Source organism: Sceloporus occidentalis, unplaced genomic scaffold (genome assembly GCF_023333645.1).
Source record: "Sceloporus occidentalis isolate IW3139 unplaced genomic scaffold, rSceOcc1.0.p SCAF_4, whole genome shotgun sequence".
Taxonomy (NCBI): Eukaryota; Metazoa; Chordata; class Lepidosauria; order Squamata; family Phrynosomatidae; genus Sceloporus; species Sceloporus occidentalis.
This window is the reverse complement of record NW_028316984.1, coordinates 123,308,182-123,326,000: the sequence shown is the minus strand read 5'-3', so window position 1 is coordinate 123,326,000 and position 17,819 is coordinate 123,308,182. Positions and strand designations below refer to the sequence as shown.

Here is a 17,819-nt window from a genome sequence, read left to right as displayed (position 1 = left end):
GCTTAGAAAAGATACATTTTTGGATGGCAACTCCCAAAATCATCTTCCTGACTGAGGAGCTCTGAGAGCTTTAATGCTAAAAGTAACTTTTAAAAATCTTGAAATAGTGACTTATTGTGAATGGTATAGTCTTTATAGCATCATCCTTTATAGCATCATCCTTTAAAGCAGCCCTAGTGGTTCAGTGGTAAAATGCTAGTAATGCAGTCACTCACTCACAGTTCGATACCAGCCAGGGGCTCCAGGGTCGACTCAGCCTGGCATCCTTCCATGGTCACTAAAATGAATACCCAGCTTGTTGGGGGCAATTAGCTTACACATTGTAAACTGCTTAGTGAGTGCTTAAGTGCACCAATAAGCCGTATAGAAATGTACTTGCTATTGCTTGCTAGCCTTCCTACAACAACATAGCTTTACATTATGGCATAATTGCCACATGATCTGCCGACTAGTGCCTGAGAAACAATAAAATAACTGCAAGATTTCGAAAACCTGAAAGATGCAGGGCCCAAAAGGAAAAAAAATGGCAGTGAAAGTGCCTGAAGGCTTCCCTTAAAGTCACTACAGTTGTGACATAGTATTGCAAGCATCAGCTTTTTTATCATTTTGCAGGTACCGCAGAACTTGTTTCAATTACAATCTCATATTACCCAGGGAAAGATGACTCTGTGAAGTTCTCTTTTAATTGTCAGGAATTCATTAATTAAAAGTACAATCTTGGTGATCTGGGAGATGTTATATTCTCTTTTATAAATGTGTCTATATAAAATATGGCACATATTACACACTTGCAATGGCTCTTTGACTTAGTCGCATGCTATACTGGCCCAAATCAGAAAAGAGTGACACGTCCAGACCATTGTCTACCATTTATGGAAGGTAGGATAATTAATTACACATCAGGAACTTTGAGGGAAAAGAGAAATAGAACAAGAAAGAAAGCAAAATTATAGTCAGAGATAGAAGTAATATCTCAGAATAACAAAACATACAAGAACAAAATACTTGCTTTGAAGGATGGAGTCTTATGACTTCATCTGTAAATAAGATGAACCTGCCTCACCCATCTTATGTAAAGTCAAAAATGTCACATAACTCTAATTGATGGTGACAGCTTTGGCAAGAACTGCACAGGAGAAGGTGTTGTCTACCTGACATGCCTAGGTGTGTTTTCTCTGCAAAACCCAGAGAGAGAGAGAGAGAGAGAGAGAGAGCGACAAATCAAGTGGGCCTGTTTGCTGCAGCCTGTTGCAGCAAATCAAGTGGGCACTAGTCCACAAATGTCTATGCCATAATAAATCTGTTTGTCTAAGGTGGTACAGAACTTTGTTCTCCTGCAAAGACTGGTCAGTTTTCCAGCTACCTTGGGGCTTTCTTGCTCTATGCTGTTACAATGGGCTCTTGGTATCCATAGATGCCCAAGTCCTGTTATATACATATTGACCCTTATATAGAATGGCAAAATAAAGGTTTGCCTCTTGGAATTTCTTTGTATGTATGTGGAGGGCTGACTGTACCAGTTTTGTCATGTTCTTGCGTCCCCACATCCAAAACAATACCAAACTGGCACCTCAGAATTCTAGTCAAAAATGTTGAGCCAAGGTTTGGGTTTTGGGGGAAAATGAAAGAGGACATTTTAAAATTTAGCCCTTAGGGCAATGGCTTCGTTTTCCCAGAAGTGGTAAATCTGTATCTGAGTGTATTGTTTCAGATTACAAGTAGGTGTCCACATGGACACTCTTCCAAAACAATAATAATTTTAAAATCCTTGCAAATAGAAAAATAGATGTTACCTGCTAAAACAGAACTGGAGAAATTAATTTTATATATAGGTAACATTTTTGAATGCAGGAGAGTGCCAATAAATGTGACATATAGTGCAATAAATATGAAGGTTTATCAACTCTGTGGGGCTGAGGCTAGTGTACATCATACTCATGGGAGTATGAGAGAATGCATGCTTTCCGTGCTGCAGAGCATTAATATTTATAGAATGTTGGGCTCAATCCTTTGCAGGGAAAGACTTGGACTGAAACTCGTGTCAAATTGGAAGCTGACCACCACCATGGTAACAGTAACAAACAAGGAACAATCAAGTGGTCATTTTACACTACTCAGTTATAGCACTATGATTCTACTTTAACAGCCATGCAAACATTCTAAGGAATCCTGAGGTTTGCACCTTAAGGACAGGTAACTTAGGGGTGAAGCTGTAATCTGGCCCTGATTGGCTGGGACCATGGCAACTGCACAGACCACTCTGAAAATGGGCTGTCACTGCAATCCCAAATTAGCCACTGGCAGAAGTGGATTTTTACTATTCCTTTTGTCCGCCATTTCGGGCTGCCTAAGGTGGCCTCAGAGCAACTTATGGCCTGTCTGGGGGTTTACATCATCTGCATGCCATGTCCCCAAATCAGCCAGAAGCTGCTCTTTCTGGCCCATCTGTTTTGGGCCTTAGAATCCTCAGCCAGAGAGCTCCAGTGCTGACCAAACTACAAGTCACAGGATTCCATCGGATGTTGCCAAGGCAATTAAAGTGGAGTCATAGTACTATAAAGTGCTGAGTACAGTGCTATAAGGTGCTGAGTACCCCTCATAGTGCTGAGGGATGTGAGAGGGTCCATGGTAATAGTATAGCATGATTTCGAAACATAAGAAAGCCTTCAGGACTATTGACCAAATTCACCTTTCACTTATTTTTTTTTAAAAAATCCTTTCAGTGATATCACTAATTTAACAAATCCACATTTTACAAACATTCTCTTTAAGTGAGGCCATGGTTCTGAATCTGTCATTTCAAGAACCTAACACAGTCCTCCACTCAACAATCAAATAAATTGTTCAATCTTCCTCTAACTTTAGGACCATAAAATGAGGCCAAGGCATACCTTGCACCAATTAAAGACATAAAGACAGATTCAGTTTGCTGTCTGCCTCTTGTTATGCTGCTACCTCTAATAAGAAAAACATGACATGAATGGACAGATTTCCTCATACAACCCATACAACTGAGATAAAAAAGATAGAGATAAACCCTAATTTGTTTTATTTGCAGAAGGTAGTAGGCCTTATTTGCAGTCTCCCAAATGAAAAGTAATGCCCTATGATTTCCTCCCATTACATATAACTCTCACAGCATTATAATAAATCACATTTATCCCAGAATACACTTTTCAGAAGTCTTCATAAAGAAGAGCAAACACATATCCAAACACAACTACACCACATTATCATAGGTCACAGAAAACTGTGTACATTTTTCCCTGTAGAAGGACATATTTTAAATTCAAAAAAATAACATTGACAAACAATAGTGTTCCTTCTTCCCATTAGATTACTGTCTTCCACCCAATTTTTTGTACATAAATAGAAGAAAATAGTCTTTGAAATATTTACATCCAGTAGGAGTTCCTTTTAGCAGTGGCTCCTTTGTACAACTATCATTTTTGGGGGTTGGGAGGGTTGGCTTTTGAGTTGCCTTTAGTTCTCATTTTCTCTCCAGCCACGGGCATTCTTCCCAAATTTGTATACGAGTCTTCGACCATCTACACGCTCAAGAATTTCTCTTTTGTAATAGTACCTGTTGAAAAGAAGTAATAAAATCAGATGTATCAGAAATATCCTTCCTATTGGTTAGAGGTCAACCTCAGTGTGAAATTCAGAATTTGGTTGGGCAAACTAAGCTTTTTTCCTACCAAATCAGAAAACTGTTTTCCATACAAATACTAACAGCCATGCACTAATCTAGTTCATAGTTTACTGTTCTTCTGATAATAAAATCAGAGGTGCGATACTGTCTGATTATATAGCATTGTCTTCCACCAAGACACCCTAACTTCTGTTGGCATAGCATGTCCTCCCCCAGGACATCCTAATCTCTGTCCACAAGCCTCCATAGCTGACACTTTCCTGTGAAGATCAATGCTAGAAACAGAACTTGAAACAATTGCTTTTGGCCCCATGATTCCCAGAATGCTCCAGCTAGCATGGCCAGCTCCAAAGAGAGCTATCAGTTATAATATTTAAAAGCAAGCTTTTTCTGGCAAAGATCTGCAAGCAGAATCCCAGTAGCCCAACCACCATTGGATACACATATCATAATTCAGTGCCTTTGCATAAACCCAAAATGTAATAATAATAATAATAATAATAATAATAATAATAATTGTATTTCCCCCCCCCTCTCCCAGGTGGATCAAGGCAGGATTACAACCCAATACAATATACAATATACAACTACAAATCACAACAATAAAAACAGCAATATAGTATAATAAAACATAAAAACAGACAACAATTAAAAATGATACTATCAAAGTGAAAGAGGAGAGAGATGTTTCAATCTGCGTCAAAGAGATAGAAACTCTGGTGCTACAACAAACTACAATTTCCAGAATTATATTCAACATTCAACCATGGCAGTTGAAGTGGTGTCCAACTGGATTATTAATGCAGTGCAGACACAGCCAGAGGGGGAGAGAGAGAGAGAGAGAGAGAGAGCGCGCAAGCACTAGTGACTCTAAGCCAAAATGTGTGCCCTTTTTGTTACCTCATGGCACGGCTCAGTTTCTCATATGTCATGCTGCTATTGTTCTTCTTTTTCCCCCACAGCTGAGCTACTGCCTCCGATTTTAAAAATCTGAAGATGCCTTCAGATCGGTCCTCCCATTTTATCAACCCTGGATTCTTCTCTGGATGCAGGAGGATGTCACGGATAAACTCCCACAAGTGAGTCCCTCGAGGAGCTAAAATAAAATTATGTTCAAGGGAAACAAAATTATGTTCAATCATTTACACACACACACACAAAACACAGAACTCCCCACAACCCAATCTCCTTTTGTGTATAAATAAATTTTTCCTAATGATATTTTTATAGAATTATCTCCAATTAGTACAGTACTGCGTAGTGACGGAACAATTAATTCCTCCCAGCTTTCCCATGCATAAACTATCCTCAAGACAAGCCAAGAAAATCCAAAATAATCTTCATTTCCTTTCCAGTTATTGAATGACATAAATAAACTGGCATTTATCCTGAAAATGTAGTTTTCACTTCACCCCAGCTACTGGATAAACTTCATACTTTAATCAATAAATTATAAGCCTAAAGAGATAATGCCTCACATGACTCCCCAAAACTTTGGTCATAGATGGCGTATATTGTTATATATTTTTTGCACTTTCCTCTGCATCAGAAATGGCAATCATGCAGCTCTCCTGATCTTGTAGGACTGCAACTCCCAGTATTCCTCACTATGGACTGCTGGATAAGGGTGCTGGAAGTTGCAGTTCAGCAACATTGAGAGGGTCGCTTGATTCTTATCCCTGATATGCTTCTATTACCATAAGCCTCATCTGTTCTTCCAATGCTAATTCAAGCTCCTAGGTAATAACTGCCTATTCTTAAACTCAATTGTACAAGTTCAGCTGAAAAACTGGCATGTATATCTCTTTCCAGTTCTAAAATTTAGGTTTCAAAATCTGTGATTCTTAAAAACAATACAGAATTCTAACTCATATTCTAGACTGACTTCTAAATTTCACCTCCTAATTTGTTGTATATACAGTGTGCCCGTGCCATATGTGGCAAGCTTACGCTGAAGCCGTGCAAAAATAAAGTGTATGGTGTGTGTGCCCGTGGCGCATGCACCGTGTGACACCACAAGCATGCACCCCACTGTTTTTAAATGGGGTGCAAGCATACAAAGAATTCCCCTTATGTGTGTTGGGGGGATCCAGAATGTTTTTCCTTACAGCTGCAGTATAATAATTAATCTTTCTCTCCAAAATTCCCATCCATGATGATTGCAAAAGTTAGTTACATTAATAACATCAAGGTTTCACTAAGGTCAAAATTAACAATATCTAATATGTTCAATTGTTAATCCCACTGAAACACTGGAATTCATGTAAGTGTTGTGCAACCAATTTCTCATTGATTCAGTGTGTCTACTCTAGTTTAGACTAACAATTAGGTTTAAACCTATATTTCTAATATTTTTCCTGCTTTGAGCTTAGGTTAAAAAACATGCAAAAGTGAGAGTCAGTTCATTCTGGAAAGAACACTCAAAATTCAAGGAATAACATAAAAAATAAATGAAGTGAGATTGCTTATTCGAAGACAGAAGGTATCTTGCCAGTGAATACATTTCCAGATACAATGGACACCCAAGATCAGCTGCGTGAAATACCCAACTCACTAGGCCTGTCCGAGCCCACACTGGCACCAAACTTGCCAGTGTTCCTTGCCAGCCCCAGCCCTACCATGTCCATGCATAGAGGATGTCTGATCACACAATGTTCCTTCTCACTGAGGGCCTTAGCAGATGGCAGAATGCCAAAGTCCAGGCTAGTGCTATCCTGCCTCTTGGTCTGACCTGGGTCAGTCCCGAGGCTGGTGTGGCAACAGGCAGGTGTTTGCACACATGCATTCCATCATGCCATGGCCCACCGCACACCCGTTACCTGCCACTGCCACTCCGTCTTCAATGAAGGCCCCCATCATGGCCCATAAGGGCTGAAATGGGGCACCTGGCTATACTCACATGGCCATCTGTCCCTTCCAATATCAAAGGCTGTGGTGGAAGCTTTGAAAGAAGACATGACAGCAGCAACAGGTAAGGGGGCACAGGGCCATATGATCTGCCAGCTGTCATTGTGCAATTTCCTGGGAACTCTGTGGCAAACAGCCAGTCTCTTGGAACTGGATTAAGACCCCTTTGGGTCCAGATTGGTCTGGTAGCACCAGAATGGTATTCAGACAGGGTTCTCCCCACCTGGGGCTAATGGTCTGCATCATCTGGACAGGATGACACAAGGCTTTTGACCCATGTGTACAGGCCCTGAGACAACCAACCAATTTGATAGGTTTTCCAGTGCTATGCATTTCACAGAGAGAAAAATGCTTAGGCAGAGCTGGATGAGATTTATGGTTTTTCCATAGATTCTTCTTCTTCTTGCTGTTTTGTCAATGTGCTACATGTACTATAAGCACTTCATCAGCCTCTCCCCTGTATTGCAATAGGTCTAAAGGAGCTGACTTACTGTGCTTCTTGTTGTGTGATTTTTGAGGATGCTCTTGCACTATTTTCTTAACATCTGAAGAATCTTCTGTAACAAAAAAGGCCATCAGTTCTTAATCCCACATACCTGAACTGTTCTAGAGATAATCACCTATACAAAAAAAATATTATTTGTAGCCCATGCCTATTTACTACACCATATTTAACTAAACTTGCATAAAAGCAGAATTTCAACAGGAAATAAAAAAAATGCCCAAGACCTTATATTAGGAGACATAATGGCGCGTTACAGACCGTCTGAAAGCGGCGGTCTGCCGCCGCCTCCATTTCTGCTGCCAGGAAGCTGCAGCCTCTAAACGGGGAGGCTTCCCGGTGGCGGAAAAAGAAGGTGCAAAAAGCAGCTTCTTTTCGCGCTGTGCTTGCTATGCACGAGTGCGCAAATGGCAAGGCAAGGGAGACATGCGGACGCTAAGTATCCAGCACATAAAAATGGCCATGCCTGTGTGTATAGGAAGCTGCCATTTTTACTCCCCCATCATGTGCTAGGGGTGAGGCCGGTATGGATGCTACGTCCTCGGCCAACTCCTAGCACATGACGGGGGCGGCGCAAAGGCCCGTGCAGAACGGGCCAATGTAAAGTTTTTTCCAGACAAAACTACAGTACATCTCCCTGCTCCCCTCCCACAGGCCTAACCTTGCTCCTGTGAGACCCTTCTCCACATACATTTAGTGACTGGGGAAGTAGGATGGAGAGGCATCTGACTATGTCCCTCTAGTCAGATGCACAATGATGATCTCGCCCTCTAGGATATCAGAGGATCCCAGGAGGCCCTGGAGGATGCCTTTGTCATTCTGCATCTGGTTATAGGGACACAGTGAAAAACTTCTTCCATATCCACCACTCTCCACTGGGCACTAAATGGAGAGGATCTTGTACAGGAGCAAGGAGTCCCTCCCTCCAGAAATGACTATAAAAAGACACAGGCACAGGCATAAGGTGAACCTACATCTCTGTATGTTATTAACATAATGACAGTCCATATTAATTAAATGTATACCCCAGTTTTCAGTTTTAAGCAAAGCACAAAATAAATTCAATAATAACTCTTCAAACACATCTTTGATAAATAGCATTGGGAATCATGTGGCCTTCCAGATGTTGGTGGACTGCAACTTCCAAGTTTCCTCAATATTGGCTATTGGATTTACAGTTCAACAATGGCCTTGATTTAGTATCTTAGTCATAGCCTGACTGCTCCATGCAGCCTTACCAAGCAGCAGCCACTGCAATTTATTGTTGTATCATTTATTTATTTATTTATTTATTTATTTATTTATTTATTTTGGAGTATTTACACCCTGCTCTTCTACAAAGGCTCTCAGATTGGTTTTTTGTGGGGTTTTCAGGGTATGTGGCCATGTTCTAGAAGACTTTGTTTCTGATGTTTCGCCAGCATCTGTGGCTGGCATCTTCAGAGAATGCTGGCATGGAAATGAGTGAGGTATATATACTGTGTGACCCTGGATTGTGCGGAGTAATTTCAATGTTCATCTGTGTATTGTTCTGTTGTTGAATGGCAAGGCCTCAGGGTGGAAGGATATGCAAAGAGGATTTGTGTCTGTTTAATTAGAGATCCATTGTCTGCTGGGAAAACCCCTGACCCTTGGTGGTTTTCATTTGTATTTGCTGGGTCTCAATTTTTGTGTTTTTCAGGACTGGTAGCCAAACTTTACTAACTTTAATGGTTTCTTATTTCCTGTTGAAGTTGTCCAGACACTTGTGGATTTCAATGGCTTCCCTGTGCATTCTGCAAATTTTTAATTTTACAGTTCCTTGCCATCAGGCTTACAATCTAAATAAGGCACAACACACAAGGCAAAAAGAATGGCAATAGGGAAAGGGATTAAGTCCAGCAGATACTGCCTTTCCCCTCTCCGTGCTCATGGCAAAGGCATTTAGGATAAAGGGGGAGCCTTTCATCTGCTTCTGGGCCTAGGCATGATGGAACTTATTGCTGATAAGTTAGGGTTGCTCTTATGTTCCCTAATACTGGCTGGTTCTATATGTTAGCTGTCCAGTATATATTTTGCCTTCTGCATGTCAATGAGTGAAAGCACCAGATCCCATCTGAATACTGAAACTAAACAGAGTCAGGCTAGTCAGTGCATGGAAGAGAGACTGTCAGAGATTCTAGTTGTTGTAGGCTATATTTCAGAGGCAATGGCAAACCATTTTTTTACTGTTCCTTGCACAAGAAAATTCTATGAAATGCATGGGCTTACCATAAGTCAACAAACAACTCAGAAGCACATGCAAACTCACACAGCAAGCAATCACTCACAGAAGGTGGGGGTGGAAATATCACTCTGCTTCATTCCAATTGACAGGAGAACAGACTCCATATCACTGGCAATGGCTTTTGCCCAGTAGTTCTGGATTGGGGGACTTTCACAATCCTATGTATTCCCTACTTTGTTTAATATGCAGGGATCATGAATAAGAACCAGACACAAATGACTAACTCTAGATTACGCATTCATAACGGCAATAATAAATTCCAGACAATGTCTGATCAAGGTCCATGATTCCCACTCCTGTTTTAAAATAACACAACAGAATAATGAAATTAGCAAATTCCAGAATCAACACTTAGCAAAATAGAAATAGTTTAACAAAATGCAGAAGCACATAAATCAATAAAGTAAGTGTGAGGACTTTTGCAGTAGAGGACAGGTGCATCACTATGAAAAAATGTCCCTATTTTATGGCTCTGAATGTTAAAACAAAGCAGAAAAGCATATAATGCTGGAATGATATGACTTTGATATGTGACTCCAAGTAAAAACCTCTGTTAGAACACTTCTAAATGATCTCTAAAGTCAGTCCATTGGGTAGCGCAATACAGTACAACTAAACCAAGACTTATCAAGTTCTGACTGGCATAGGCTTCAGTGAGTAGCAGTATCTCAGGCTCTCCTCCTGCCTGAAGTTTAAGAAACATCAAAGCTGCCCCCCATCTTGGAGCTGTTTCACTGTTATCTTTGCCTCCCTGTTGGTCCTGCCAAGTCAGGGAGAAGAATCATAGAGTTGGAAGAGACCACAAGGGCCATCCAGTCTAACCTGTGCCATGTAGGAACTCTTAATCAAAGCATATCAATCATATCTCAGTTAAAGATGGAGACATGTCTGCAAATTAAGCTACTTGGATTTGAGGAAATGGAATATGGCAACCCTATTTAATATCCTCAAAACATGTTGGACTATTCCCATCTGCTCCAACCAGTTCTGCCATTAGCCATGTCCAGAGTCTACACTGCTCTATAATGACTGGCAGTAGCTTGCCATAACCTCAGACAGAGCTCTCTCCCAGCCTCTTCCAGAGATTAGGGGGATTGAACCTGGGGCCTTACGTTTGCAAAGCATGCCTTCTACCACTGAGCTACCTCATCCCAGCAACTTTAGGCTGAATTACTTATATCCACTTTCTGAACAAATCCAATAGGTCTTACTTTTGAAGAGATATGTAGAGGATGTTAATTACCCACTATCTGAATCAGACCAGCCAGCCAGGCAGAAAGCTGAGTCAAGCCAGAAGCAGCCCTTTCTGTCCCCAGTTTTACTCAGGGGCCAAAGAAGGTAGCAGAGGCAAGGCAGCAGTGAGAGGGCATGGCCAGTGCAGATTGCCCCCTGAGGCCAGAGGACGTTGGCCAGGAGTCTCCCTTTACATCCCTGGCTCCCAGCAGCGACCAATCATGGCAGTGATTGAGTGGGCGTGGCTGCAGGTGCCACCTTAAAAGGACGCTCCAGCCCACCCCAGGAATATCTCTCGCCCAGCTCGAGGCCAGAGGACACCGACCAGGAGAGAGCCCTCTCATTTAATATGCCCGGCTCCCAGTGACAGGGACATGGTGGTGACTGGGAAGTGTGGCTGTGGGTGCTGCTTTAAATGGTCCCTTCAGCCTGCCCCAGGAACAACCCTCACCCATCCGAGGCCAGAGGATGCCAGTTGGGTGGTACCTTTTTCTCTGTGTACTTTTATTTTATATGTTCTTGGACAGATCTGTGGTGGGACACTTGGAGGGAGATGTGCATGGACAAGAAGAATATAATTCAGTTGATGTATTAGGAGAGGCAAGAGGTACTGACTTTGGAATGGCTATACAAATTGTGCGGGGTAACGGAAGATATGGCACTAACAGGGTGCAATGTCATTACAAACGAAGGAGAAACCGATGTTTGATATCTATCTCCCCTTCCATTCACTCTGTTATCCCAAAAGAGCTAGAGAGCAACCACAGAACCTTTCCCTGCTCTTGTGTAATGCCAAGTCAGTCAAAAATAAGACACACATAGTCCTTGATCTTCTACTGGATGAAGAGGTTGACCTGGCTTGCTTCACGGAGACCTGGCTGGGTGACCATAACTCAGCCATCTGGGCTCGGGCCTTACCAGCCAGGTACTCCATCAGTGAGCACGTAAGGGGATGTGGGCAAGGGGGAGAGTGACTTTGGTCCATAAAGACAATCTTGTTTTGGCCAGGATACCTATCCATAAAATGGACCACATTGAATGTATTTACCTCAGCTTAAAGACTAAGGAAAGTCTGGGAATTCTTACTGTCCACCCCGTTGCTTAACAGATTCCCTAGTCAAACTGACACAACTGGTCTTGGAGCTGTTGCTGGAGTCGGCTAGGCTTTTAGTCCTGGGCGACCTCAACATCTCCCTCGAGGCTGGTTTAACAAACTTATCTAGTGCAGATCAGGAGTTCATGGTTACCATGACAAACATGGGCCTTTCCCAGATAGTCTCTGAGCCCACACACTGTGCAGGTCATACTCTCGATGTGGTCTTCAGTACGGAACAGGCGTATCCGTGGGCGGAGGTAGTTAATATCTCTGCTTTGTCATGGACAGATCATTTCCTGGTCAAAGTTGGGTGGTAATGGACTGGATGAGGGAAAACAAACTAAATTGAATCCAGGTAAGACGGAGGTACTTGTAATAGGAACCCCTAATCCCGGAGTGGAGTTATGCCAGCCAGTTCTGGATGGGGTCACACTTCCCATGAAAGACTCTGTACACAGTTTGAGGGTGCTCCTTGACTCGTCTCTTCAGCTGACAGCTCAGGTGGATGCAATGGTCAGGAGTACTTTCTATCAGCTTGCTAGTGTATTCCTATTAGATAGTTTTAAATTTGTATGTTTAATCTCTTTTTATGGGTTGATCACTGTTTTTATGATTGGGGCTGGGTTGGGGTTTTGGGGTTTTTTAATTGTAATTTTTAATTGTTTGATGCTTTAATTATACTGTTGGAATCCGCTTTGATTCCTTTGTAAAAAAGCAGAATACAGATAAATTATTATTATTATTATTATTATTATTATTATTATTATTATTATTCCTGCTCTCTCTCTCTCTCTCTCTCTCTCTCTCTCTCTCTCTCTGCATGTGTGTATTTTCTGCCAGTATGCTTAATCCTCCAGGTCTTATTCATGGATCTTAGATCAAATCAGACCTGAACTCTCACTGGAAGTCAAGATGATTAAACTCAGACTGTCACACTGTCATAACATAATTTGACTCAATGGGGGAAGTGGCAGTGTTCGGCAAATCTGAGTTACTGCCATGGTGCAGAATTAATGCAGCTTACAATTTTGACTAGTTTAAGTGTTATGGCTCCATCTTATAGGATCCTTGGATTTGTAATTTGTTGTGGCACCAAAGCTCTTTTACAGAAAAGGCTAAATATCTCACAAAACTACAAATCCCAGAATTCCATAGCATTGAGCCATGGCAGTTAAAGCAGTGTCAAACTGCATTAATTCTGCAGTGTAAATGCAGTCTTAAAGGCAGTAGGAAGAGAGAAAAGTAGCACTACAGGTGGATTGATTCAATCAAGGATGCCATAACTCTGAGTTTGCAAGACCTGAGCAGGACCACTGATTGTCTCTCATTCATAGGGTCAATTTTGACCCAACTGCAAATAACAAGACCTGAACCAATTACTCATGGATTTCATTGAGTAATGCCAAGTACTATTAATGTGGGAAGGGATAAAAAATCCCCTCAGAGTAAGCTGAAAACAACTGTAACAAGAATGCTAGATGTGCCTCACCCTGTCTGAAATCCCATCATGGCATATTATTCTCCAAATATTTCCTTAATATGACACAGACATATAAGGTTACAACACTACAAATACTACAAGCATTACAAGCAAACAAACAAAAACCTCATTATCTACTTTTATTTCTACATCTACAAAAACTACACACTACTGCCATTATACTAACTTGTAAAAACAGGAATTCACAAATGAAAAGAAATTAAATGATAAACAGACTATATATAGAAATCTTTTAGTACTAGAGAAAAACTAATATAGAATGTAATTGATAGAAGAACCTGATATACAGGGAATAAAGATGGTTTGATGATTTAAAATATACAAGAAATTGTTTGGTTTTGAGACTGTCAGATCAGAATTTGAAATACATCTACTTTCAAATGATGATTACTTATTTGTTACTTGTCTTCAAATAATTTCCCTGAGGAATGTCCAAGTGCTAACTCTTCCGCCTCTCCCGGGCCTTTCCTGACCTCCAGTTGTCTCCGGAGAGACAGCTGTGGGTCAAGAATGGCCCGGGGGGGCTGAGGAACGGCCATGTGACGATTCTTCCACCTCCCACAGTCCTTCCTTGACCCCCTGCTGCCTCCGGAGAGACGATTGTGGGTCAGGAATGGCCCAGGGGGCTGAGGTACAGACACGTGGCAACTCCTCCACCCCCATGGGCCTTTCCTGATCCATAGCTGCCTATGGAGAGACAGCTGGAGGCCAGGGAAGGGCAAGAGGAGGAGGAGCAACTGCATGCACTCGTCACCTGAACCTTTCCCAGCTTCTAGCTGTGTCTCAGAGACAGCTGGAGGCTGAGGAAACGGAAAGAGGAGAAGACCTGCCCCTGAAGTCCCTCCTCTGGAAAATGGAAGCCCCACCTCTGGAGAGAGGAGGCTCCGCTTCATGGGGCAGACGTCCAACCCCTGGCATGGAGCCCCTTCCTGGGGGCAGAAGCCCTGCCCCTGGCAAGCGGACCTTAAAAGGTTTGCCATCACTGCTTTACCCCTGCATGTGCTAGCTATTTGTTTGAATTTCTCATTGATGATTTCCCCCTTTTTCCATTTCTTATACAGGTTCCATTTAAAACTTAGTTCAGTTGAAAGTTCTTTAGTTATCCATCTTGATTTCTTGAAACATCTCCCATTTTTCTTCCTCATTGGAGCTGTTTGAAATTGTGCCTTTTGCATTTCCCTTTTGAGAAACTCCCATTCATCCTGAACTCCCTTCACTTGTACTACTCCTGACTACAGGATTACCCCCAATATTTCTCTGAGTTTATTGAAATAAGCTTTCCTAAAGTCTAAAATGTGTGTGTGTGTGTGTGACTATGCCTGGCTTCTCCTTTCCACTGTATAACAAACTCCAGGAGTACATTATCACTTTCACCTAAGGATCCCACTTGCACCCCATTAACCAGGTCATCCTTGTTGGTTAGTATCAGATCTAAAATAGTTGATCCCCTTGTTGGCAGTATCCCCTTGTTGGCAATATAATCGGCAATATCCAAGGCCCATTGGCTTGAATGGCAGCATGCACCCCATTTTGTTCCCCTCCATTTGCCGCCCACAAACGGGCAAGGGACGCAGATTCCAAAATGTGAAATGCGAAAATGGAGGGGCGATTGTACATTCCAATCATGAGACCTATCCCACGAGATTTCAGTGATGCCTACTACACCGTATTTGCTTTATTGTGCTAGGAGTTCAAGTTCATCTTGCTTATTTCCCATGCTCTGTGCATTAGTGTAGAGACATTGAAGATCATGAGTTCTCCCTCCTAGCTGCTTGTGTAAAGCTTTTTCCCTCCCATTGTCGGGTCCCTGCACTATTTGCCTTGTTTTCTCTATAACAGTTTGACTATTATCTCCAGCCCTTGATGAACTTCTGCCAAAGTATTGTCTCCCTTCCCCACATAACTCAGTCTAAAGCATTCCTGATCAATTTTTTGCGACTATTCACAAAAACATTTCTGCCAACTTGTGTGAGCTGCAACTCATCCCTTGCCAGAGGTCCCCCCTCATGGAACCACAGCCCATGATCCAAAAATCCAAATCATTCTTGGTGGCACCATCTGCAAAGCCAGCTGTTCACCTCTGCTATTTTCCTCTCCTTCCCTGGACCATGCCCTTCAACTGGAAAAAGATATGAGATGACAACCTGTACATCCATCTCTTTCAGCTTCCTACCCAAAGCCTCATAATCCCTTATGATATTCTGAAGGCTGTGCCTTGCAGTATCATTGGTTTTCACATGGACCAAAAGAAAGGGGTAATGGTCAGTAGGCTTGGCAAGTCTTGTCAGCCTCTCTGTCACATCACAGATCTTTGCCCCAGGGAGACAACACACCTCCTGAGACATCTTATCAGTCCCACTGATTCTGTACTCCTCAACAGGGAGTCACCCACCACCACCACACACCTCCTCCAAGGTTTAAGAGCAGCTGTTCCCTACAGTGCTACTCCCAGGATCCCCTGCACTGTCCCTGAGGATTGTCCCTGCTGCTCTTTCTCCTCATCCCTGATAAGGGAAGGAGCTTCAAATCGATTCTGTAGCTGCAAGCTCCCAGAATGATCCTTGTTTTCCCTGCTTCTGTGTGTCACATTCTTCCAATTATCTAACTGCTGTGTATATTAGGTGACCTTCTCCGTATAAACTTCCTATGTGTGTTCCTCATCCAAGACCATCAATTCTGTTCTTTCCAGGGGAACCTCTTGCTCCCTAATATGCTGAAGTGTCTTTACCTGGGACATATGATGACAGATGTTTTATGTTATTTCTACCTCCCATTTTAATTCTGTTTTACTTCCCTTGGTAACTATTTTACACATTTCTGTTCGATTGTGTACACACTTTTATACTTACCTGTTTATTTGTATATCTTTCAGTACATATTGTATATTTTTAGATTTGTATAGTTTGTATATATGCTCTACATGTTTAGGCTATTCATACATATATATATTGTATTGTGGTTATTGCACTTAGTGCACTATATTAACCTTTTGTATATGTGTGTGTGGCATTGCTTGTATTACTATGTTTTGAGTATTTTGAAACAGCCCTTGGGCTATTCAATAAACTTGTTTGTTTGTTTGTTTGTTTGTCTTTACTTGGGCCTCCAGCTGCTGGACCTTCTCTTCCAACAGGGCTACCAACTTGCCCTTGGTGCAGGTAAAGTTACCTACATCCATCAGCAAGAAGATAAACATTCCACAACTGTTGCAGGTGACTGCAGCAGCTCCCTCACTGTCCACATTGAGATGTCTAAAGTAGTCAGCAAAGCAGAACACTGGGTCCCCCCCCAAAAAAAAGTACCCCATTAATCACCCTCAAAAAGACCCCTGTAGTAAAAGAAGTAACTTTTAAAAGGAAAGGAGCACCAAGATTCTGTCCTCCCTCCCTGGAGAGATGTCAACAGCATTAACTGACTGTTGAGTTATCTCAAGCATCCAGAAAACAACAGCATTAGAGACACTGATAAAGTCTAGTCTGAGCCAGCCATGGTAGCCAGCTGTGAGCTCACTTGTTAGGCTCATGGACCACTGGGTTGCCACCGTTAAGATAGGAAAGTTACATTTTTGGATCAAAATCTCATTCATCTATTAATAATCAATATAACTATTAGAAATTTAGTTTTTTTTAAAAATATGTTTATATTTAAAAGATTTTGAGGAAGTAGAATTAACGGATAGCTTGATATCATAAGTTGGAAATAATTTGTTAATCTCAGAATTTGCTGTCCTTGAGGAATTTCCCTTCCCTCCATTATTATCTTTTGAATTTTTCTAATGCAAAATGTATAGCCATCCCTCTGGATTCACTGACTTTGAATTTCCTTGGACAGGATGCAGGGAGGAACATAACAGCGAGCGTGCAGCCATTAAAAACAATGGGGCTCCAATATTTGTGGTTTTTCCGATTCGCAGGGATGGGTGGGTGAGTGGGTCTGGAACGGATCCCCTGCGAATCGGCATGGATGACTGTATGTTGTAATATCTTTCTAAGACTCAGCCACCTGCTATGCACATTATGTCCGTCTAGTCCTGTATGTGAGAAAAGGAAGGAAAAAAAGGAAGTGAAGCTATGTTATATGAGGAATTCTTGGCAGCTGAGACTGTGTGGTGCCATATTTGTAGGGACACATTTCCGTTCCCCTTTTCTAAGGATGCAACATTACACATGGGAAAGGACCATATTTCTGAGCATGGGCTGTTCTGAATTGTGTAAGTTTGAAAATGCTCTCTGTTCGTTAGTTGCCAACTAAGCAGAGGTCTATACAGATATAGCCAGTCCTCCATATCCATGGATTCTGCATCCACAGTTTAAACCAAACATGGTTTAGAGATATTCATACCAAAATGTTCAAAAAGCAAGCTTTGATTTTGCCATTTTATTTAAGGGACCCCATTTTATTCTACCACTGTATATGATGGGACTTGAGCATCCACAGACTTTAGTATTCTCAGGCAATCCTTGAGCCAAATCCCAGCGAAAACCAAGTGCCCACTGTATAGAATGTTCACCACTTTAGAAACAAGAAAGATTAGAGAAGAATAAGATGGCATGTCTAAGGAATGCTTGATCTGTAGCAGGCAATCAATTTCCATTTATCAGTGGGACATTACCAGTTGCCAGGAGCTTGTGTTGTGTCTGCTTCACAGGATCATTAGTGCCA

General features: G+C 41.9%; 1 protein-coding gene across 1 annotated transcript in view; it reads right to left on the bottom strand.

Annotated features, from left to right (window-relative positions):
• Window positions 1-3,324: 3,324 nt before the first annotated feature.
• The window catches only part of EHF (ETS homologous factor), a 64,037-nt gene continuing 49,542 nt past the window's right edge, over window positions 3,325-17,819 (bottom strand). The window contains exons 8-10 of the mRNA XM_089523498.1: window positions 7,051-7,116; window positions 4,553-4,748; window positions 3,325-3,583 (exon numbers count right to left, since the gene is read on the bottom strand). Coding sequence (XP_089379624.1) covers window positions 3,484-3,583; window positions 4,553-4,748; window positions 7,051-7,116 — 362 coding nt within the window. The 3' untranslated portion in view covers window positions 3,325-3,483. The remainder of the gene's footprint in view (window positions 3,584-4,552; window positions 4,749-7,050; window positions 7,117-17,819) is intronic.